We start from the raw sequence: 24,787 nt of genomic DNA, 5'->3' as shown, positions 1-24,787 counted from the left end.
TGTACACCTGCCGCCTGAGGAATCTTCCTAAAACTATTAAACGAAGTCACATTGAAAAAAAAAATTACAATTCAGCTCCTCAGTCACACAGGCTGCATTTTAAACACTCAAGAGCCACATGTGGTTAGTGGCTCCCGTGTGGGACATCACAGACTCAGAACATTTCCATCTGTGTAGAAAGTTCTGCTGCAGGGCAGCGGTCGAAAATACACATTTGAGGCTGTCACCCACCCACTCGAAACTCTTTGGAGGCTCTCTATTGTCTTCCGGGAAAGTCTCTCCCTGTCTCCCACTGCACGGCCAGCTCTGCCTACAAGGTGACACATGGCCTGCCCTGGCTCTCTCTGGCCTCCCCCCTCCTTGTCTGCCCTGCACCTATCCTCTCTGCTCAGCCTCTGCCTGGGACTCCTCCCAGGTCCCATGGACCTCATTCATTTATTCTGTTAGAAGACATTTTTGGAGTGCTAACTATGTGCCAGGCACTCTCCAGCACAGAACCAAAGGAAAGGCTCTTCCTGCCTTCAGGGGGCTTTCAGTCTAGCGGGGAACACACAAACACACACACACACACACACACACACACACACACACACGAATATGGAATCACACACTAGGGCGAGCGTTCTGAAGGAAAACACCAGAGTGCTTGGAGAGAAAAATAAAGGGCGGGGCACTCATTCAGGGGTTTGAGGAGATGACCTTGAGATGGGGACCTGCACAATGAGGAACCAGCTAGGTAAAGTGAGAGGAAAAGCATTCCTGGCACATGGAAGGGAATGCGCAAGGCCTCCCTGTAAAACTCCAGATTCCTTAAAGTCCAGGGGGCTGCGTCTTAATCATCGTGGTCCTTGCTTTCCGAGCCCACAGCTGAGTTCAATTAATGTCTGCCAAAGGGACCCGACTGCTTCCTGTTGCCCTCTTCCTCAAGTCGCCTCCAGTTCCTCCTTGATCCCTCCTTTCTCCCCCTGCCCACCATGCCCACTTTGCTTACGAGATATATTTTTCTGATTTGTTAAATTTCTTCTCAAGGTACTTGGCTGACGTCTTGCTGGGGATCTTCACCATGGAGAGCTCTTTGTTGTAGCGGGTCAGGTTGCAGGGTGTCCTGCAGAGACAGTAATTACTGTCCTTCTCCGCCAACAGACCTGGAGGGGAGAGAGGGGCGGGGCTTAGCCGGGTGTTGGGGCGGGGCTCCCGGCAGCTGGACGTGCTGGGAAGGATGTGCCTTCCCGGGTCAGAGAGGGGCGGGGCGCTGCAGAGAGAAGGGGAGCTGGGCTGGAGCTCTAGGTTGGTGAGAGTGGAGCTCTCGTAAAAAGAAGTGGACACTCTATGCTTCTCTTGGTCCTGTTCTCCTTTGACTTCCTTTATTGTTACATTGCTCTTTAAAAATTGTTGAAAAGGCCCCACATTTGGAGCACGGGCTCCCAGGGAGGCCTGGCGCCTTCAGCTTCCCAAAGCCGCTTTCTGTGCTCCTGGCCTCAGTGTTCTCATCCACAAAGTGGGCCTCCAGCCAAGCGGAAATGTGGGAGACCATTTTCTCTGAAACCCAGGGCTCCGTGGTATTCCCTTTATGGCTCCTTCCTAGCCAGAGTCGGCCTCATCTGCCTGCTGGGTTAGGGCACAAGCAAAGATCCCCAATTCCTGTCCCTAGAAGCAATCTCCCTGCATCAGGAAGGCTTCTTTCCTTCAAGCTTCCCCCTTCCTCTTAGGACGGGGTGGCTAAAGACATCACTTTTCTCCTTCCATCTCTCTGATCATTGCAGTGTTACCCATGGGTTTTCTCTATAACTCCAAATATATACTCCAAAGAGAGATGTCTTTGTACAGGTCAGAAGTCTCCCACTCTCTCTAAGTGACCCCCCCCAACCTCCGTCCTTCTGGAAGCATCTTCCTTCTGGAAGGAGTCCAGAGAGATCCCCGCTTAGCTCCAGCAAGTGCAGCTGCTGAATGAAATTGAGTCCCTATGCTTTAAACTCCCTCTCTGCTTATCTTGATTGTAAATCACTTCCCAGGTCTGGAGACACCAGGCATGTGGAGTGGGTCTAGCTTTGGGGTTGTAGAATCTCCCGTACCCGAGGCTTGTGGGGTCTCCCACACCCAAAGTTTTCCAGTGGGGGAATCCAGCATTTACTCCAACCTACAAGCACCAGCGGGAGGAGGACAAGGGGGATAAACACGCTGGCCACCCCTCTTCTCTCCCCCATCTCCTTTGGGGCCACCCAGATGCCCACTGTCCATCTTCTCTCCATCTCTGTCCCCTCCTCTGCGTTCCCCAGTGCTCTCCATTTCCCCTGAGCCTCACCCATCTCTACCCACACTGCTCTATTCCCATTCTCTCCCCCAGTGCCTGGTCAGCCCTCATTTGCTTATTGCATCCCTGAGTCTGTTCCCCCCCCCCCCCCACGCTTCTCTCCTCCCTCCTCTCCACCTTCCTTTCCTGTCCCTGCAGTGCCCTGCCCCCCTGGTCAGCCTCTCCTCCTCCTCCATTCCCCCTCCTACCCCATTTCTCCCACCCCGAGATGGCCTCTGAAGTCTCAATCTCAGCCCCTTCTCCTTGTCCCCCAGTACTGACCGAGGGCAGGCTCTGCGCACTCCTTGTGCTGCTCAGGAGTACAGAAAGGGGCATCCCCTGCAAAGAAGAGACACAGAGAGAGGTACTCAGGCAGCAACATCTCCCTCCTGGGCTGGGGAAGGGGGGCGCATCCTGTGGCCAGGAGGGCCAGCATCCCCAGGAAGCATTCAGAGGGGAACCTCCACAGAAGGGAACCACTGATCAGAGCTCCCTGAGGGCAGTTGGGGTGCAGTGTACCCAGAGCCAGGGGATTGGGTCTGCTCTGCTCTCTGAGCTTGGGTAGGCAATAATAGGGTCTGCCTATTCTCCCAGATTGCTGTGCTGGTCTAGCCAGCTCAGGTGGGTGATAGGTGAGAAAGCCTTGATGGCTGAAAGCAGGGAGGTGGTGGAAAACACCTGCCATGCCTGCCACATCCGGCATGCATCATCGCCTATAACTCACATGGGTACCTCCTGGAACAGGACACACTGTGTCTGTTTTACCAGTGGGAGACTTGAGACTTCCGTATCCTGCCTTCCCAGGACACCAGAGGGAGCAGGAATGGAGGTGGGTTTTGAACCCAGGCCAATATGACCCTAAGGCCAGGGCTCTTTCCAACGAGGGCTGCTTTCTAAGTCTCCTCTTCTCTGCCCTTAATTCCTTAGTAACTGAGATGCCAGTAATAGTGTCATGAGTGGGATGATTAAAGTCTTCTTTTTGCTTTGGCTCAGGTCCCATGGGGGAACCTCACTGGCTGCTGCCCCTGTCTGAGCACCAGGCTCAGGGGAACATTCAACAGTGCTCCATTCTTCTCTCTGGTCTTTCTGTGGAAATCCCCACACCTCTCCACATTTTTTTTTCTGTTTTTTCCAAGGGCTAAAGTTAAACCTATCACAATGTCCTTTCCTTACTATGTCCATGAACACCTTTTTCAAGAGCTGAGAGCTGATACGTTTCCTCCTTTCCAACAGTAACAATTTAATTGATATGTTTCCCCTTTCGCTCTGTCTTCTGGGAGCCTCACAGGCAATTTCAAAGATGAACACTTATCCATTTACATTACTAGGAAAATTGTTGATTACTGATGAAATAATTCAGAATTGGGCTGGAAGCATGTTCATCTCAGCATTGGTTATAAGAGAAGACAACTGATAATGGACTAAGTGTCTGATATAAAATAAAAGTATGATACCACTATGAAATAGTGGCCATGAAATATCAGTGATGTTCCCACACATAGTAGGTCATCAGTCAATAGTGCTTTTGGTTTCCTCTCCCCATGTGCTAATACAATGACTGCTGACTTTTGCACTTTTATATTTTAGCCTAATTTTATCCTCATAACAACGAATGATTGTGTTTGAAGATAATGAAGGTGAGAACAGAGAGGCTGAGTAACTTACGCCAGGTTGCACAGCAGGTGAATGGAGGATTCTGCATTAGAAGCCAATGTCCCTGTCCCAGCCTGTCACTCTTCCTTCTCTGCTCTGATACCAAACTCTTCATGCTCGAATTGGCCCTCCCACCCTTCACTTCCTGCATTTCTCTGTCTGATTAGCTGACCCTCTCTAATGAGATCATCTAATGAGGTGGCTACATGCCTTGTTAGTTTGACAACAGAAATCTCAGCACATGCACGTTTATTTGCTGGCCGATGGACTTTTGCCTCATTTGCAAGTGTGCAAGAGATTTGGATGCAAGAAGGGAACCATCTGGATGAAAGCAACAGACACCTGGGTGTTTGAACAGGTACCATACGAGGATTCAAGCTTTGCAAGCACTCAGATGCCTGGACACTGAACTCTAGGAGGTAAGAGCAGCAGACAATTAGCACACATATTGAGCACTGGGAGGAACATTCTTCAAACATCTGGACACTACTGGACACCAGGATGCTGCCTTGGTTGCTAGTCTGGATGCTTCTATCTGCCCTCCAAGTGTTTGGGACCAAATATTAGCCTTCTCAGAACAGCATCCCTGTGGATCCTCGTGGAGTGGGTCCAGTGTTTCCCACTGGGGTGCGAAGTGCAGACAAGGTCCCAGGCTGCGCCCTGGCACTGACCTGGCATGTGGACCATGCGGCAGTTACAGTTCTCCACAATGTAGCGTGTCTCACAGTCAATCCGACAGGCGGTGATACTGTAAACAGGAAAGAAGTCGAGTCCCATCTCTGAGGATCGGCACTCGCCCCAGGGTGGGGGCAGGTATGTGAGCTGCAAGACAGGAAGGTGGGGGCAGCAGTCAGCTCTGGAGGTTCAGCGTCGACAGCCCCAGTATCTCACTCATTCACTTATTCAGTCAACAAACAATTATTGTGCACCTCCTGCATAAGGATTTAACCCCACTGACCTCAGAGGCTTTCAGCATCGGGCTCCAATCCTAGTTTTCCTGTCTTACAACCTTCCCCGAAATGCTGATCTCAAAGTCTCTTACACATACCCCTTGTCTTTCTACTTCCGTAGTTTGTCATCTCGAGTCCCTTGGAATGACCCAACTAAATTCCACCCTCTTGGCTGGGGACATTGAGACTCTAGACCTAGGTTTAGGGACCAAAGCCTGCAGGAGGGTCCAGGAAGAAATAACATAATCAGTGTTATTTTTGATCCACGGCCCAGACTAGAGCAACTCTCCAGGGTCATGCTAGGGACCAACTCTTTTGGGGAAAATGTCATTTTTATTTTCAGAGGTCCCGTGACCATAGAAAGCTGACATGTCTATGGTACGTGCCTACTAGAGACGGGGAAGGTGAAGGATGAGGGAAACTAATAGCTGTCACTTACTATGTGTTAAGCCCCAAGCTAAGTCCTTTATACCTATCTTTTTTAAAAAGTGAATAAAAGAGCAATAAAATGTGTATGTTTTCAGAGCACAGTTCAACAAATTCTGAAAAATGTGTACACCTGTATACCTATCACTTAAATTTAGACTTAAGATTTAGGGCGCCTGGGTGGCTCAGTGGGTTAAGCCGCTGCCTTCAGCTCAGGTCATGATCTCGGGGTCCTGGGATCGAGTCCCGTATTGGGCTCTCTGCTCAGCAGGGAGCCTGCTTCCCTCTCTCTCTCTCTGCCTGCCTCTCTATCTACTTGTGATCTCTCTCTGTCAAATAAATAAATAAAATATTTTAAAAAAAGATTTAAAAAAACATTTATTTGTTTATGAGGGAGAGAGGTAGAAACATGAGTGTGGGGGAGGGGCAGAGGGAGAGAGAGATCTCAAGAGGACTCCTGCTGAGTGAAGAGTCCGACACAGGGCTCCATCCCAGGACCCTGAGATCATGACCTGAGCAGCTCAAGAGTCGGCTGCTCAACCTACTGAGGTACCCAGGTGCCCCAAAACCCAAGACCCAAGGCATTTTTAATCACCCCAGAAAGTTCCTTCCTGTCCCTTTCCAATCAACCCCCATCCACTCAGCCAGTCTCTGTTATGGATTCTATCCCCATAGAGATTGGCTTTGTCTGTTCTCAAACTTCATATAGAAAATCTACCCTGGGCTCTTCTTTGTGCCTGGTTTCTTTTGCTCAACAACACGTTTTAGATTTCTCCACATGGTCATGTGCATTAGTTCATTTTTTTAAATTGCTGAATAATTTTCCATGTATAAATACACCACAGTCTGCATCCATTCACCTGAGGATGGGCACTTGGATTGTTTCCAGTTTTGAGTGATTATGAAAAAGTCCCAATGAACATTTATGTGCAAGCCAGTTCCGTTTTGGGGCAGGTATTTTAATTTCTTTTAGGTAAATGGCTAGGAGTAGAAGAGCTGATTCAAAAGACAGGTCTGGGGATAATTGTATGGAAACTGTGAAACTATTACCCCCAGTGGTCGAACTACCTTTCATTCCCACCAGGAGCGAATGAGAGTTCCAGTGACTTTGCATCCTCGCCTAATATTGATTTCGTCCACAGTTCTAATTTTAGACATTCTTGTAGGGGTGTAGGTATCTCTCGTTGTCGTTTCTCTTTGCAGTTCTTTGATGATTGAAGATGTTGAGCACAATTTTAAGTGCTAATTGGCCATTCATATATTATCTTGTGTGACACGTCTTCTCAAGTCTTTTGCCCATTAAAGAAACTTGCTAACTTTTTACTTTCATTATTAAGCGTAAGATACTCCATATGTTCTGGGTACAAGTCCTTTGTCAGGTATGTGGCCTGAGAATAATGTCTCTATACTTCCTACAGTTTGTGGCTTACTTTTTTATTTTCTGAATGGTGTATAATCTTCCGACTTTTAAAATCCCTCATTAAGATGTCATTTACATATAATAAAATGCATCAATTTTAATGGGCAACTTAATAAATTTTTACAAGTGTGTACACGCTGGTAACAACCATGCTATTCGACGTGCAGAACAGCTCTATTTACCCCAAGAAATCCCTCTTTGCAGTCTCCTCCCAACCCTCAGGCCATCACTGAAATGCTTTCTGTCATAAATTAGTTTCGCCTGCTCTAGGATTTTATATAAATAGAAGGGTACAGCATGTACTCTTCTGTGTCTGCCTTCTTTTTCTCAGCAGAATGTTTTCAAGATTCATTCATGCTCTTCCTTGTCGCAGTAGTTTATGCCTTTTTATTGCTGAATTTTACTTCTTCTGTTCTGGTCTCTATTTCTTTTTTTTCCCCCCTGCTTTGGTGCATTGGCCAAAAACTGTATATTGTGTAACATTGGAAAAAATGGAAGAGAGATGCTATTCTTACCTTGTTCCTGATTGTAGGAGGAAAGGGTTCATTATTTCACTATTAAATATGTTAGACATATGTGTTTTTCTTAGATGCTCTTCTCAGATTGAGCAAGTTTTCTCCTATTTCTAGTTTGCTGAGCACTTTTATCTTTAATGGGTATCGAGTGTTAACAAGTGCATTTCCTGTTTCCACTGAGATGATCCCATGATTTTTCTCCATTATTTCGTTAATAAGGTGAATGATACTGATTGATTTGTAGATGCTGAACCCACCGTGCATTTCTGGCATAAGCCCCACTTGGTCATGATTTATTATCTTCTTTATCTATTGCTGTCTTTGACCTACTAATGTTTTGTGGAGGAATTTTGCATCTGTGCTGATGAATGATCGTGAATTTATTTTACTTTTCTTGTACTGTCCTGGTCAGGTTTTGGTATTGTGGTTATGCTAACTTCATAAAAAATTTAAGTGTTTCCTTTTTCTCTATTTTCTCAGTTTGTGTAGACTTGGTATCATTCCTGTCCTAAATGTGAAGCCATCTGGACTTGGTGATGGGGTATGTGTGCGTATGTGAGATGCTTTTTAATTATGAATTCAATTCTTTTAGTAGATTTGGAGAAAGTCAGACTCTCCAATTCTTCTTGTGCTGTTTTTGTTGTATTGTTTTCCAAGGAATTTGTCCATTTAATCTAAGTTTTTGAATTTATTAGCATACACTTGTATATAATATTCTCTTAACATTTTTAAAATGCCTGTAAAATTGGTAGTGATGTTCTCTCTTTCATTCCTGATATTGGTAACTTGTATTACCTCTTTTTCCTTATTGTTTTTGATTTCTTTTTTTTTTTTTAAGATTTTATCTATGTATTTGACAGAGAGAGTGATCACAAGTAGGCAGAGAGTCAGGCAGAGAGAGAGGGGGAAGCAGGTTCCCTGCTGAGCAGAGAGCCCGATGCGGGGCTCAATCCCAGGACCCTGAGACCAGGGCTGAAGGCAGAGGTTCAACCCACTGAGCCACCCAGGAGCCCCTTGTTTTTGATTTCTAATTTAATTATGCTTTGATCAGGAAACATACTCTCCATGGTTTCATTCCTGTAAAATTTACTGAGGTTGATTTATAGTCCAGCATATAGTATATTTTGGTGAATGTTCCATGTACACTTGAAAAGTATGTGTATTCTGTAATTGTTGGTGTAGGTGTTTAATAAAAGGCAACTCGGTCAAGTTGTTGGATAGTGTTGCTCCAATCTTCTATGTCTTCACTGAATTTTTATCTAGTCATTCATCAGTTGCTGAGAGAGAAGTGTTCAAATCTCTAATTATGACTATAGATATTTCTGGTTCTCCCTTCAGGTCCATCTATTCTTGCTTCATGTATTTTTGAAACTTTATCATTGGGCATATACATATTTAACGTCATGATATCTTCTTGAGAAATTGATTCTGTTGTCATTGTGAAATGATCCTCTTTATCACATGCAATAATTTGTCTTGAGGCTTACTTTGTATATATATAGACATACCAGCTTTCTTATGCTTACCTATCTTTTCCTCTTCTTTTAATTTTTTGGTCACCCTTTTACTTTTAACCTGCCAGAATATTTTTATCTTTAAGGTACATCCCCTGTAAACAGCCTATTTGAATGCTATTTTACCCTATCTGACAATCTTTGAGTTTTAATTGGAGGGTTTAATCCATTTATATTTAATATCATTCTGGATACGGTTGAGTTGAAGTCTACTATCTTGCTCTTTGTTTCTTTTTTGCCCCCCACTGCTATTTCTTCCTTTGTTCTACCTTCCCTGACTCCTTTTGGGTTAATTGAGTATTGTTTTAGTAAATCATTCCCTCTCCTCTATTGCCTTTTTAATTATTCCTCTTTGTATTATTATTATTTTTAGTTGTTGTTCTAAGATTTACAAGATGCTTCCTTAACTTATCAGATCTATTCTGAATTCATATAATATCGCTCTCTATATAATTCTTTTTACATCCCTTCCTGTCCTTTATGCTATTGCTGTCATATATTTTACATCTGTTATAAACACTACAGTGTACTGTTACTATTTCTGCCTTCAGTAGTCCACTGACTTGCAGAGAAGTTAAGATAGGAAAGAAAACTTATGTTCAAATTTAACCACATATATACCATTTTCACTTAAAAAAAAGATTTATTTATTTATTTGAGACAGAGAGAGAGAGAGAGCAGTAGAGGGAGAGAGAGAGATAGAATCTCAAGCAGACTCACAGTGATCACAGAGCCCAATGTGGGGCTCCATCTCATAACACTGAGATCAGGACCAGAGTCAAAACCAAGATTCGAATGCTTAGCTGATTTCACCACCCAGGCACCCCTGCTGTTCATTATCTTTTGTGTAGATCTGAATTTCTATTTGCTATCTCTTCAAGTGGAAGAACTTTATCATATATTTTGGTATGGGTTCACTAGTGGAAAATAGTCTCTGTTTTTATTTATCTGTTAGATTTGTTAATTTTGTCTTTATTTTTGAAACACATTTTGGCTGTGTATAGAATTCCAGCTTGTTAAGTGTCTTTTTTACCATTTCAAAGATATTCCACTGTCTTCTGGTCTCTGTTGTTTTTGATGAGAAATCAGTCATAATTTTATCATTGCTTCCTTCTATGTATTATGCCTCTTTTCCTCTGACTACTTTTAAGATTTTGTTGTTGTTATTTTGTTTTCAGGATTTTGACTGTACCATACGAGGATGTGATTTTCTTTGTGTTCATCCTGCTTGGAGATCACTGAGGTTCCTGAATCTGTGGAATGATGCTTTTAAACAAATTGAGAAAATTTTTAGACAACATTTCTTCAATTATTCTTTCTCCTCCATTCTCTGTCTCTGTTCTTTTTGTGATCCTATTTATATGTAGCTTGGTCTGCCTGATACTGTTTCAGAAATCACTGGGGCTCTGTTTACTTTTATCAGTCTTTCTCTTTTCTTCTTTTTTGTGTGTCATTTGAATAATTTCTGTTAACCTGCCTTCAAGTCTGGTGTTCATTTATTGTTTTCTCTCCAGTCTTCTGATAATCCCAGTAGTTTTTCTATTTCAGGTAATTATATATTTCAGGTGTAGGTTGACCTTTTAAAAGAAGTTTTCATATCTTGTCTAAAGTTTCTCATTATTTACATCTTTCTGTAATTTTTTAACATGCTCATCATTGTTATTTTAAAGTTGCTGTTTCTAATTCCAACATGGTCTATATGGATCTGTTTTGACTGGTTGGTTTTTTTTTCATATTTTTTTTCTTTTTTCCACATGTCTCATAATTTTGATTACATATGGGGACATAGTACTTTTTAATTATATACTGGACATTGTGAATAACTCTTTATAGTGACTCTGGGTCAGTTATCTTCCACTGAATAATATTGGGTTCTAGCAGGCAGTTAATCACTTTGCAGAATCTGCAGAATCTGCAGAATCACTTTGCAGAATCACTTTGATTTCGTGGAGGCTCTGTTTAGGTTTTGTTTATAGATGGGCATATTTTAGTTTTGCCTTTAGTTCTGGACTATAGCTCTTTGTGTTGGGATGTGATCTTAACTCCTGAGGAATGACTCTTCTGGGATTTCAGTGGAAGTTCTGAGGTGTTTATTAAGTCTCTCCAACTTGATTGGGTTTGGATTTCAAGCCTGTCTCTCCCACTCTCCCCCAAATGGCAGCTGCTGAAATTACTTCCCATTTCTTTCAACTGGTGTTTTTCTCCTGAGCTTCTTGGAGTTTCTCCCCATCTGTATGACGTTTGAAGTTCAGGCTAGGACTTTAGGGAAGTCTATATAAAAATGTGGGAGCTCTCCATCTGGGAGAGGGGCCATCATTTTTAGGATTTCTTTTCCCAGTTTTTAGACATTCAGGCAACACTGAAGTCTGACTTCTGACTTCTTAACGCAATGGTTGCTGCTTCTGCTTGAACTCTATCCTCAGAATTCCCTTAGAACTTGGCATGCCTTCCAGGGGAGGTCAGGTGAATTAAGTGTGTGCTTCACCCAGCGTGGTTCCCTTTCTTCAAGGGCTGTGTATCTTCCAGTTTCTGCCTGCTTTTCGTCTCTTCCTGGTGCCATCAAATAGTAGATTTAAAGTATTTTGTGTAGAGTTTGTAATTGATATTTTCAGGAAAGTTTGTCTGATATAAGCTGCTCCACCATGACTGGGAACTGAAAGCCTCTATACTTACTTTATTTAACATTCACAGAACTCCTTTGAGGTTTGATGCTCCTATTCTCACTTTTTAATGAGAAACTTCAGCATCAGAAAGGTTAAGTAGCCCGACCAAAATCACGAACCTACTCAGTGGTAGAGCCAGCAGATGGACCTGGGAATTTCTGACTCTGGTCTTGTGCTTATCATGCTATATTGCCTCTACAGTAACTTGGTGGGAGGAAGGGAGGGAGAAACACTCCAAGGAGGGCTTTTTCAGAGCCTTTTTATTTTAATCTCATGGTTTCTTTCTTCTTCCTTTCTCATGGTTTGCTTTACTCTTTATCTTTCTTGGGAGGTCACGAGTCGACTGGGCTTTTGCACAAAATTCCTGTATGACCTTGGATAAATCACAGCTCTCTTCTGGACCTTAGTTTTCCAATCTATAAGTAGGGAAGCTTAGGGGGTGGGGGTAGGAATTATTGTCTGATTAGAATGGATTGGGTCCCCTATGTTGCTCAGTATCGGATCATTAAACACACACACTGGCTTTGGGAAAAAATAATCCTGACTTTTGGCAATGCTAAGAGTCTAAAATGGTATAAATTAACTCTGGAGGGGGAGCTCATTTCTTCTTCTCCTATTGGAAGTGGTTTCCACAATTCTCAACCAAGAGTGTGGCTGGTCAAGCTCTGATGGAGATCAGCCCTCGTTTGCTCAGGGTCAACCACTTCCCTTTTGCTACAGAGGTCATGACCCAGGTACCACCACTACCTTGCTGTGGCTGGTCCATCTTCTGTGCCATCAGCTTCCTGAAGACTCACACACTGTAGCAGCTGGAAAATCCCTGCCTGTACAGCATCGACTCTTGCTTACCAATGAGTATCTGAAAGTGGGTTGGATTATTTGTTTATCCCGGGCAAGCAAAGCCTCAGGGGGACCCCGAAGCACTGTCTTCAGATATCTGAAGGGCTGTCTCAGGGAAGAATGAGATTTGTTTTCTGGCTTCCCAAGGGAAAGACAGATACAAGAATAGCGGTAATAAAGGAAATGAAGACAATGGTAACATTTATTGATATGGCAGTCTCTGTGGTAGGCACATGACATGCATGACTTTAATCCTAAAGAAGGATAAATTCTGGCTCAACTTTCTAACGTACTAGCATGATTCAGTAATAAAATCACTGTCTTGAGAGTGAATTTCCCATCCTGTGGGGTGTTCAAGCAAGCAACAGGAATCCCTGACTAGGATGGGAAGAGAGAGATTCAAGCATGAGGTGTGCAGTGAATGAGATGGTTCCTAAGGTCTCTTAAGTCCCTATGTCTAATTATGTCTGCCCCTAAACCTATACTTTTACTAGAAAAATTAGAGTCAGTGAAAGGAGCTAGATAGAATCTTGAGGCCCACTCATTCATGGGCCAGCTGTCGTGACCTTGGTAATTCCTCCACCCCAGCTGTTGGTGTCCTCATCTGATCAAATGAGATCAGCGTCCCGCAGCTGGCAGGTGCTCACCGAGACTTAGTTCCAGCCCCATCTCACCTAATAAACCCCCTCATGTTTCTCTGCCCCTTCATTCATGCACCAAACAGCTCAGCTCCCCCTCTACTCTCCTATAGGTTTGTAACCAGCAATCTCTGCCCTTTTTGGGTCGAATTACTCTGAGTTGGGTTTATTACGATAAGGACTCTTGCTGAGTCCAGATGACGCCAAGCAACCGGATCTAGGGGTCTGGAGCTGGGAGAGAGGAGAGTCACCCAGAATGGAGCCTTGAAGTATTGTTGCGTATACTTGACATCTCATCCTCCCTTACCGTGTGTTTCCGCTCTGCCATGGAACTGGGGGCTTTGGATAATTGCTGGAATTTATGAACTGAACAAAGAACTCAGCACTTTTGTGATTGAATATTCTGGTGCTTGGCTTTCATTGCTCCACTGTCTTGAGGCTTCTGTCTGCAGTCGTTTTCACTATAGAGAGAGAAGCTTGTGTTTTCTGCCTCCCTGCCTGGGGACATCCTGTGCTGTTCCTCAGTCATCAGCTTTCCCAGCGTCCCCCAGCCCAGAGATCCCGAGGCGCGCCACCAGGTGGCGCTGCAGTTAGCGCAGCTGCCCGTGGGCCTGTCTGCAGTTTGAACAACAGGGAGGAAGTCAGTGACTTCCAAGCTCCCAGGCCAAGCTCCCTGGCCTTTTCCGTGTGTCTGCAGCCCACGCTCAGGACTTGGCTGGGATGCTGCTGTGTGGGTACCGGAGCTGGAGAGGGGAATAAAACGGGGCTCCAGTTGGCTGAAGCCTTGCTTCTGCCAGCATCGTAGGAATGTCCCCAAATCCCTGGGGGGCCTATCTTCTGCCTCTTCCCCCAACCTGCACAGCTGGAGGGTAGTGGGCAGAACACAGCGCTATCATGACCGGCATAACTACTCTGGGCCTCAGTTTCCTGATCTGCAAAATAGAACTACTAATTTACAACTCACAGGGTTTCCTTGAGGGCTAGATGAGAATAGCCGTGGGAACTGGCGCAGTGCTTACACGTGTTTGCTGTCTTTAGGTTAAGGAAGCACCTACAGAAGTCCTTTATTCAAGGTGGCAGGCAGTCTGACAGCTGGCCCCAGATGTCTGTCCTAACTGGCATCCCCTCTTCAACTGTATCCGTATCTCTCCCGGCCCCCTGGATCTCAGGCTTCTAGTACAAGGTCTAGCACATAGTACGTGCTTCATACTTGCTTATCGAATGAATTGCCCCTTCCTGCTTTCTCCTAGCCTAAGCACAGAAGATGAGTGCAAGGGGTTGCCCTCTCTAAGTCACACAGGAGCAGAGGGTCCACTGTGTTGGTCCCCATAAGCTCTGCACTGAAGCAGGCTCAGCACCAAATCACTTCTGAATCCTGGACTAGTCAATGGCAGGATTTCCTTTGTGACCTTGAGCATGGCACTCAACCTCTCTGAGCGTCTCTGTCCCATCTGTAAGGGGCAGGGCTCTAAGTGTACCGTGCTCTGAGAGGTCCCACGTTCCAGGAGCAGGTGACCATGAGGTCCCCTACCTCTTGGCCAGGCCCTGTGATCTCCCCCTCATGGTTCTACTTCCCACCGCCAAGTGCAAACTTCCGCCTTGCCCACCCAGATGGAGGGGAACTCAGAGCCTGCTTTCGAGACATAATTTTCAGTTTGATGTTTTTATTGAATCCTGCAGAATGATTTAGTGTGTTCACAAATGATTATAGTGCACTCCTTTTAACCACTACTAAAATCAAATAAAATACTAAAATCAAATCTACCGATCAGTCAGTCACAGAGGCAGCAGTGGGGTCTCAGGGGAGACGTGTCCCTGTAGGCAGCACCCAAGCAGGGAGGGAGCTCCATCCCCCAGCCCTGCTGGCTTCAGTGACAGTTCAGCTCACAAGGTGAAAGCACAAGACGTGGCCTTGGGAAGAAGCAAAAGGCTAGTGGATGAGCAGTAAGAACCCCTGCCGATTTGAGTGCACCGGCGATGCGCCAGGCCGCATAGTAGGCACTTTCAAGAATATCGTCTCTCTCAAGCCTCACAATGACCCAGTGAGAAGTAGTACTATGTGCCCGAAAGACTATAGATGAGTTGATGGTATAGACATAGCTGATATTTACTGAATCCTTATGAAGCACTTTATACTGACTCTTTGCATTCCCACAGCAACCTTATGTGCAGACTTTCATGCCGTCATTGTGCATCTGGGAGCGCTGGAGCATTTAAGCGGCTATGGTCGTGGAATTGGAATGCAGCACCTTTAACAACTACCTACATTGAAAGAATTGGCCACAGCGAGTGGGCTCCACAGGCTGCAGACACCATTCCTGGGTGGGCGGGTGGAGGCTGGGGCAGAGAAATGAGAGATGGGAGCCTGTGTTCTTCAGACCCCCATATGGGACATAGTGCATAGACTCATTAAACAGTTTCGTCCTCTCAATAACCTTGCCAGTTAAATGCGATCATCCCCATTTTACAGATGAGCAAACTCAGGTAAAACCATACAGCTGAGAAGTGGCAGAGGCGGGATGCAGACCCAGGTCTGTCCAATGGCAGGGCTCCTGATTGAGGGTCAGGAGACATCCGAATCTTGGCTCTGCCGTTACTTAGTTGTCCTCTCAGGGGACTTAGCTTTTTCATCTGCAAACCAGGTGATTGCTTCCTTCCCTCATTCTGGGTTACATGGCAGACATCACTAATCAATCACAGATGTGGTCTTGGAACTTAGCTAAACACTGCCATTTGATTGCAATAGGAACTGAATGGAAATGTATTTGGGGAGGCTTCATCTGTAGAAACCTGAAAACTACTCATTGTTGAATAGTCACATAGATCAGATAAATGTTCAGGCTGAGCAAATTATTGTATATTATATAAAATTCAGAATGTGACTTCCTTGAGAAAAGAGTAAGCATAACCTGCCCTTTTGTGTGGAGTATCCCTGACTGGTGTTTGGACTGTTTGGCTCAGAGAAGGAGTCACCCAATCAGAATTCAGCGATGCCCCGATCCCGGACCGAGGTCACACACAGAGCTCTTCGTTGTGCTGGCTGGAAACTACTGGTAGTGGCTGATGCAGCACTTTGACCAGCAACAACCATCAATTTGAAAAGTGAACTACCCATGGTTTGTGACCAATAAAAAAGGTATACCCATTGCAAAAATGTCTACGAGTGGGAGACAAGAAGAGCAGAAAATGGTGAGTTGTTTATGCTAAAAAGCAAGAGGGTTTTTTAAAGAAAGACTCTAACTTGCCTCATTCTAACATGACTTCTACCTTGGGCCTTGCTGGCTCTAGATGTGCCTCTGAAGCTCCCTAAGATTCCTTCCAGCTTTGGTTTCATGGGGCAGACACCCTCTGCAGTTTCATTTTTATCTGTCCATCTATTTGCACCTATGCATCTGCTCATCCATCTATCCATCCTTCCATTAATCCATCCATTCAGACATCCATCCAACTACCCATGCCCACACATCCACCCATCCAACAATCCATCCATCCATCCATCCATCCACACCCACACATCCACTCATCCATCCATCCACCCACACCCACCCATCCAACCATCTACTCCATCCATCCACACCCACACATCCACTCATCCATCCATCCATCCATCCACCCACACCCACCCATCCAATCATCCAGCCATCCAACCATCCATCCATCCACACATACCCACCCATCCAGCCATCCATCTATCTATTCATTCATCCATCTATCTATGCTACCCATCCATCTATTCATACCTTTATCCATCTATCCACACCCACCCATCCACTCATCTATCTATCCATCCTTCCATTCATCCATCCACTCATCCATCCATCTACCCACATTCACCCACCCACCCACCCATCCACCCGTCCATCTATTTATCCATTCACCTACCCACCCATCCACTTTCCATATGTTCAATAAACATTTACTTAGTACCTATTATCTTCTAGGAACACTGTCAGGCTATGACAATGAATGAGATGTGGTTCCTATGACTATGGGGCTTACAGTCTAGAAAGAACAGACATGCACATAACAAAGCAAGCGCTATAATGGGGGACATCGTACAGAGGTAGTGAGGGCACTGAGGACAGAATGGCCAGACCAAGTCAGAGTAGGGGGGGCTCAGAAAAGACTTTATGGAGGGGGTAGTCCCCTTTGAGCTGAGTCAAAGAAGACTGTGTGATTCATCAGGCAGAGGAGAAATGGGAAGGATGTTTGGGGTGGAGGGAACAGCCTGGGCAAAGGCACAGAGGACAGGAAAGGCCTGCTTGGCAGGGGGGCCTCAGACAGGTAACAAGGTGAACATATGGGTGAGTGTCAGGAGGGGTTGTGCTGCTCAGTGGCCTGGGTGATTGAAAATTCTCCATGATCGTAAACGGGAGTCCTGTGCACACAGCAAACACACATCATTAGTGGGAAGCGACCCCTGTTAACCATCCCCCTGCACCCCCGCCCTCCCCTCCACTGCTGCTGTCAGAGCTGCCTCAGCAGAAGAGTGTTCTTAATGTGTCTGTGCATGCCAACCACCATTATAATCACATTTTCATCTGGACACCATCTCCTGGCACGGGCACCATCGGCACAGGCAGTGTGCTCTCTGCAGTTCACCTTGGTGCATGATTTGTTGGTGGAAACAGGGAGAGGGAAAGTGCTGCTGGGATGAAGGTGGGGAGGCAGACTCATCCAGAGGAATGAGCTTAGAGGCATACAGGCCTGGCTGGGCCATTTACAGTGGGAAACAGGGAGAGGGAAAGTGCTGCTGGGATGAAGGTGGGGAGGCAGACTCATCCAGAGGAATGAGCTTAGAGGCATACAGGCCTGGCTGGGCCATTTACAGGCCACTGTAGGCGGAGCCCGTCCTTCTTTGGGGTTTCTTTGGTCCCTCCAACCCTGGACCAGGCTGTTGCTTTATGTGTCTCTTTGTCTTTTGCTGTCTAGGGCCCAGGCAGGTTATCCTCCTGGCTTGTCAGTGCTGCTGGGGTCCTTAGAGTATAGAACTACCGGGGTCCTGACTTGCCCAGCCCCTTCTCTGACCCACATTCTCAGCTCTGTAAGCTGGAAAGTGGCCATTTGGGTTCCAGACTGCATCTTTGCTGTTTTTTCTTTCCTTCTTCTTTTCTCCTCCTCCTCTTCTCCCCCTCCCCCTTTTTTTTTCCTGGCTGCATTTCCATCTAAGAAAACCCCAGTCCAGCTTCCACCCTCAAGTACCATCAACAGAAGAGTTGGGAAGAGGCCAGTGGACTGACCTCCCTCTATGCTGAATCGGACTTTCAGTACTGCTATGGACAGCTGTGCAAAGCGTGCACTGCACAACAGCAGGAGGTTCCACTCACAGGGACTGAAGAGTGAATATTGCCTCCAGAGAGTGCACAGGCAGCCCCTGAGCAGTCTGTTTCCCTCTACTGCCGTCCCACCTGGGGCTTCACTCACTCCTTGGCTAACCATCTAGCTTCAATCCCCGTCACCCCACTGTATCCCCTTCAGATACCTTCCCTTTACAGATTGGCCTCTGTTCACAATCTCTTTTGGAGTGGGGGCCCTTTATGACCTTGCTCTTTTCAATGGGTATATTTGAAACAGAATTTGGTTCCAGGTTGAAATGTTCACTTAACAGTCTTTCTTAAAGTGGAACACACCTCAATGCGTTTGCGGTGGTGTTGGCTCCTTTCAAAATCCACTCTTCACATATCTGGGTGGGGGCAGGGTTGGGGGGAGTGGCCCATCATCTCAGGGTAACTTCTGCCCAGGCTGGGAGCCAGAGAGTCAGTGCAGGGAGTAGGGTGGGCTAACAGTAAGGCAAGCCTACCCAGTTCTGGCTTCCACAGTCCTCCCGTGGTCCTTCCCACCCCCCAACCCCCCCCAACCCCCGCCAAGCCCCCAACATGGGGCCAGTTACCCACCCCCACCATGCTTCCCAGATGTTGTTGACTCTCAGCAGCAACCACGTGTGTAGCTCCATTCACGTGCACAAGCATTCTCTAGGTGGGTGTTGGGCGGCTTCCCTGAGTGGCGCCCAGCCACAACCCCAGGTCTACCCCCTCCCTGGAGGCCTCTGAAGGCCCCGCAAGGGCGTCAGAATGGGCTGCTACCGCCCCCTCTCCCTGTAGGACCCCACTGCTGCAGCAGGGACCCAGAGCAGAGCCAATCCCGGAGCGCATGCTCAGACACGGGGATGGATGTCCTCCCTGGGCTTGTGACACAGCATGAATAAGGCTCCAGCTGCATCCCTCCAGGCCTCAGATGGCCCTGCAGGGAGGCTCTGTGTGCACCAAGCAGTGGCCATAAAATCCATCTTTTGTCACCTCCTTCCTGTGGCTTTTCGGTGGGGGCAGTGCACGGTTACAGGCATAAAACAGTTTTGGATTCTGGAAGGGTGAGACTTTGTCCTTGAGCCATTGGGCTCTAAGACGTGAGGCAGAGTTCTCAGGTCTGATCTTTCCAGCTCAGCCTGGCTGGAGCCCCATTTAATTGGATCTTATGTAATTTGCCAAAAAGGCATACCTGCTCCGTATCTGGGCCATTTATAAGACCACACTGTGGTCCATAATTCCCCAAATAATTAATATTCATGGGGGGCTCATTATCATGGCAAAAGCCCATCCATCACTGCCCATTAGTCCTTCAAACTATGGCCTCCTTGCCACTATCCCTACAAATGCCACCATCGTTGACGCACTGAGCCATATTTATCACACAGGTTGGAGTGATCTACAGTCATAAGGCAAATCGTTTCCACTAAATGATTGCAATTTCGTATGGCAGAGCTGGTTGTCTTGCACGGCTCCCAGCGATAGTGACCGAGTCCCTGGTTTCCTCACCTGCACAGTGGGAATAATTGTCTCTACTTTCTAGTGTTGGAGGAAGTATGAAATGAAGTAGCATGTAGATTGAGGCACCTACCACGACATTTGGCTTACAACAGGAGGTCCAGCCTGGGACCACGCCCAGGGGGGAACCTCCCCTTCTCGGATATTTGGCATAGGTGGAAGGGTGTGGATTCCTCAAACCTGAGCTCTCTGGCCCCACCCGCCAAGGTCTCCTGCTTGTTGCTGCCCCCCCCTGCGGTCCCCAGGATGGGGCAGGACTCCTTGAACCTCCAGGGAAGGCTAAGGAAGAAACTGGTGGTGGCCAGTCCTGCTCACCCAAGGAGAAGATCTTGACCAAAAGCCTGAAGCCCAGCCTGGGACTGTGACAAGAACAAGTAAATGACCCATGAAGCCCCCCGCTGAGGTTCTCTTTATACTGAATGTGGCTGCTGGGAAAACTGCCCAGAGAATGGAGCTAAACTGAGTGGCAAATCCTTGATCCCCACCTGCCTCCCTGTGCTCGAGCCACGAAGTAAGACAGGGCAGCCTTTGGTTGGCACCTTGGCTTGTAAGCGTCCCTTCTCCTGTGTTTCCAAGAGACCACAGTCTGCATTGGGCTCAGTCAGACCTAGGCTCCCATCCTGGCTCTGGATGACCGTGGGCACGAGACACTTCTCTACAGGTGTCCGTGCTTTATCTGCCACGCTCATATGTGCATAGGGTCTGTCTTGGGGTTGGTGCTCAAGATTTGATGCTGCCTGCCCCCTTCCCTCTTCCTGCCTCAGAGGAGCTTCAGAAGAAATCATAAGCAATATTGACTTAACTACAAAATGCTCAGATGTTTTTCCCTGCTGCCCTGATAAAGTAGGCTTTGAAGTGAACCTTCCTCTGCAAGGGGAACATCACAGACGAGCAGATGCAAACTGGCAGCCCATGAGGAAGTCCCGGGTGCTTGCCTTTCAAAGAAGAACAAATAATCTCTGTTTGAGATCTTTGCGGGGCTCCAGGAGACTGTCCCATAGGTCCTCGGCGGTCCTGCTTGAGGGTGGGGAGATGGCATCTTCTCACCACAGAAGAGGGTGGGAAGGGGAGGGAGGGGAAAGCTTGAACAGACACCCTCTGGTCATGCTTTTGCATCGATTAAGTAGGAGAGAGGTACTAGTTATCCCTGGTACACAGAAGAAGAAACGGAGGCAGAAACATGCAGAAATGTGCTCAAGGCCTCGCTCCTGGTGAGGGGGGGAGTCGGGATTCAGACTTGGACAATCTGATGTCGAAGTCCTGCACCAATGTCCTGTAGATCCCCTCCAAGATAGCCCACCCGGTCTAATCCCAGTGATGGCTGCTGCCACTGAAAAGAAGCCATTTCCTATCAGAAACCTATTAGGAGATTCCTGTCTCAGGATGCGCCACGGTAGGTCTTACTTTGCTCTCTCTAGGTGGGACTGCCATATTATCCCCAATTTACAGATGAGAAGACTGAGATTCACAGAAGCAAAATGATTTGCCTGAGATCATCTAACAGGTGGAAGGCATGGTTGGGACAAGCACCCAAGTCTTTTGACTCCTCGTTATGCCCCACACTGAACCAGCTATCTCCTCTTCCCTTGCCCTGTCCAGCCCTCCTTCTGGGGGCACCAGAAGGGACAGCCTGATCCCATAGATGGAGTCAACCATCACGCTGTCTACAGCTCCGTGGATTCAAGTTTTGTCCTTTCCTGGGAGCTTCTTTAAACATGCTAGTAAGCTAACTTGTCTCTGGGGTCGTCCAGAGAAGCCCACAGGCAGGCATCTTACTTGGGGATTGTACGGAGAGTGGAAAGAATTATGGGTTTGCCGTCAGAAATTCTAAGCTTGAAACTCAGCTTTACCACCTGCTAGCTTAGTGACCTTGGGTGAGTTATTGAACCTCACTGAGTATCCGTTACCTCTGTGAACTAGGAATATTATTCTCTGTCGTGGAGAGTTTTTGGATAACGTCTGAACAGAATTCAACACATTGCTTATGTGACACAGAGGAGGTGCTTAATATAGCAGAGATTTTGTCCTTTGTCACTGGCAGAAGAATCCAGAGTCTTAAGAAAAGGCAATCTGCAAGGTGCACCCAAAACTGAGGCACAAAAGGGGTTATTTTAGTTATTCAAGGATCCCTGATTTTCACAAAGGGCTTGGCCCTTTAAATGTCAGTTACGTGTACATGCCGCCACGCCCATTTTTGAGTCATTAGCTACTTGACAGCGACATTAGGGGGCAGAGAGAAAGAGCACAGCTTATGTTATGGAAAGCCAGTGCTAGGGGACATTACCTACTAGAGATCAAATAGGATTGGGGAAAAAAAAATGGGCCTGAAAGAGTAACCCAAGGAGAAGATTTCACTTATAAATATCTCTCTCACCATCTTTCCCAGGAACCCATCTTTCAGTTGTTCAAAGTAAGATATAAACGCAGAGTCAGGCACCCCCAAACGTTTCCCCCTAAATTTTAAAAGCCCAGTGACAGGTGATCAGAATGACTTCACAGTGTAATTGTTAATTCTTCTGGCTGTAATTTATCCTGCTATCCCTTTGGGTAACTAAGCAGCTCTGATCACGAGTTGCCCAATTGGCTTATACGTCTTCTTGATGAATCACTCCCGTTCTCTCGGTCCTTTCTCCGGGCTGCGGTAATTCTTGACAACTGCCTTAGAGCTCTGTCTCCCATGGGTGCGGAAGGGAAGAGCTATCTGTCAGGAAGGACATGTGGAAAACAGAGAGCTCCTGGCATCAGGGAGGCCGGTAGGTGGACAGCTGAGTCCTGTCCTCAGGATGGAGGGGCGGGGCACAGGATGCTGGACATGATCTGGGCTCACTGACCTCCAGGATACAAGGCGCCCCTGCTTGTTTGGAGTCTCTGGGTCAGGGATGGCTGGGCAAGTCCTGTCCAATGAGCTGCAGTGCCAGAGCATCTCTGTTGTAAACCATGAGTCCACTGTGCAGATAAACTCTGGGCAGCGTGGCAGAGACCACAGGGGATCTTATAGTGAGGTTCTTTCTCATCTTCGGGTGGGTTGCCCTTCCCAGCCCCCTTGGCCCCTAGATGAGGCATGTGACTAGTTCTCACCTGTAAGATGTGGGTAGAAGTGATGTGGGACTCCTTGGCTGAGGTGGTGGAGAGTGGATGCCCTAGAGGAGGATGGGACCCCAAGATGGTAGAATTGTAGATCCCTAAGTGTGTGGAGCAGATCTCCGCTGCTGACGGCACTGGGGTGTAGCATGGGTAAGGAATAAATTTTGTTGTGTCAAACCTCTCAGATTTAAGGGTAGATTTTATAGCAGTTGGCCTCTTCTGCTTATGGCTGGCGATACTTGATTTAGCAGGACTCAAATCCTCAAACGTAAGGAAATCCCAGGTGGTAGTTTATCCTGAGTTAGAAGGGAGGTTTCTACTAACCAGATAATATACTGTAACTCACTTCTGATGACTATTGTGCAGACATTCAACTTGAAACTCGAAGAACATTGGAAATACGGATTCTTAATTTTAGACCTTATGAGTCCTACTGGAAGTTGGAGGGAATAACATGGTCATTCTAGAAAAGGACTTTGACTTCTCCCCTCTCCCTTAGTCTCCACTGGATGGGTGAACAAGTCTGACTCCATCTTCCCAAATCCATGTAAGAGCCCCCCTTCTTGATGAGTTGAGACTGTCCCCAGCTCCCTCCTTCATCATTGCAACAATCTCCTACGTGGCCCTCCCGCCTCCCGTACACAAGCCCCCCGATCTGACCCCACCCGATCTCCCTAAAACGTGAACTTGACGGCGTCACTATCTGATGAAATCCAAGCTCCTTTTCTTCAGAAGTCCCTCCATGATCCAACGTCTTGCCTCACCTCTTGTCCTCCTCCAAACCATAGGGCCCCATGGCCCCTCCACATTTGTTCTCGCGCCTCCCTGCCTGGATGGTTCTTCCTGCTCTTCAACTTGCAAACACCTCATCGGTTTTTTTGCCCCTCTGCCAAGAAGCCTTCTCCATCCTTTCCTCCTGCCTTTGGACCTTGGTGTCCAGCCTTGGGTTTTATCCCAGCACCTGCAACACTTTGTTGTAGTTATTGGCTGACATGCCTGCCTCCTACTAGCCTTCAAGCTTTCTGGAGGGAAGTGACAGATTTTTCTTCCCTAAGGCTGGCATAAAGTTGGGCTCAACTGACTATACTCTTGGCTCTGTTGTCGCCAAGACAGTTACCAAGGCAACTTTTCTTCCCTGGACCTCGGTTTCTCCAGAAGCAAATCCAGGAGGCGGCTTGGCACAGACTAGCCCCTGATGTTCTCTTAGGGCTCTCCCAGCTTCAACATTCCAGGATTCTATAATTCTACCGCTAACAGAGTGCAGTCACGTGAGGGAAATCAATAATCAAAGTTTTTCCCGAGCTGTGTCTGTGCAAGGCACAATTTTTCAGAAGACGGTCCTCGGGGGTGCCTGTGGCTTTCAGCTTTGCCTGACGCCAGTGAGAATTTATCATTACAGAAAAGCTTATGGTGCAGGGTTAGCAGCCATGGCATCTCCAGCGTTCCAGCCTTCATTTGTCAAGGAAACACGGCTTAGTTATTTAGACTTCAGTCATGTGGCCCTTAAGCGATCACTCAGATAGAAACATCGGGGTAGGATGTCCTCTTATATTGACCCCGATGAGAAATGGGTGTGAACAGCGATGCCCTGGCAGTGGGGAGACGCTCAGAGTCCAGGGTGTGTGTAGGGTGGGCGGAAGGAATTCTTGGCCTCCTGCCACACCGTTAGCGGACAGAACTCCGCTGTCACTGGGCACGTGGCCTTGGCCAAGCTCTGCCCCCCCTTCACCAAACCCATGTTGGCCCCCAGGTCAGGGCTCTCCTTTCTGCATTTCCCAGGGTGGCGTTGGGTGGCTGTCTTCCTCCCCACAATCTAGGAATTCACTGTGGAAGAGTCAACTGTGTCTAATGCAGTAAACTTCCTAGGTTCAAAAGCTCAAAACAATGAGAATTCAGTGGGTATTTATGAGGCTGGGAGGCCTTCTCCACCAAATGCCAGCCTTGGGCACGTGGGATCTGACCCCCGATGGCTG

At 47.0% G+C, this 24,787-nt stretch overlaps 1 protein-coding gene across 2 annotated transcripts in view; it reads right to left on the bottom strand.

The window, feature by feature from the left end:
* The window catches only part of ASIC2 (acid sensing ion channel subunit 2), a 978,722-nt gene that overhangs the window by 8,796 nt on the left and 945,139 nt on the right, over positions 1 to 24,787 (bottom strand). For both annotated transcript variants that reach the window (XM_045983838.1, XM_045983837.1), the window contains exons 4-6: positions 4,615 to 4,765; positions 2,573 to 2,629; positions 992 to 1,145 (exon numbers count right to left, since the gene is read on the bottom strand). In XM_045983838.1, coding sequence (XP_045839794.1) covers positions 992 to 1,145; positions 2,573 to 2,629; positions 4,615 to 4,765 — 362 coding nt within the window. The remainder of the gene's footprint in view (positions 1 to 991; positions 1,146 to 2,572; positions 2,630 to 4,614; positions 4,766 to 24,787) is intronic.

The sequence above is a fragment of the Meles meles genome, chromosome 18 (assembly GCF_922984935.1).
Source record: "Meles meles chromosome 18, mMelMel3.1 paternal haplotype, whole genome shotgun sequence".
Taxonomy (NCBI): Eukaryota; Metazoa; Chordata; class Mammalia; order Carnivora; family Mustelidae; genus Meles; species Meles meles.
This window is presented reverse-complemented; position numbering and strand designations above follow the sequence as displayed.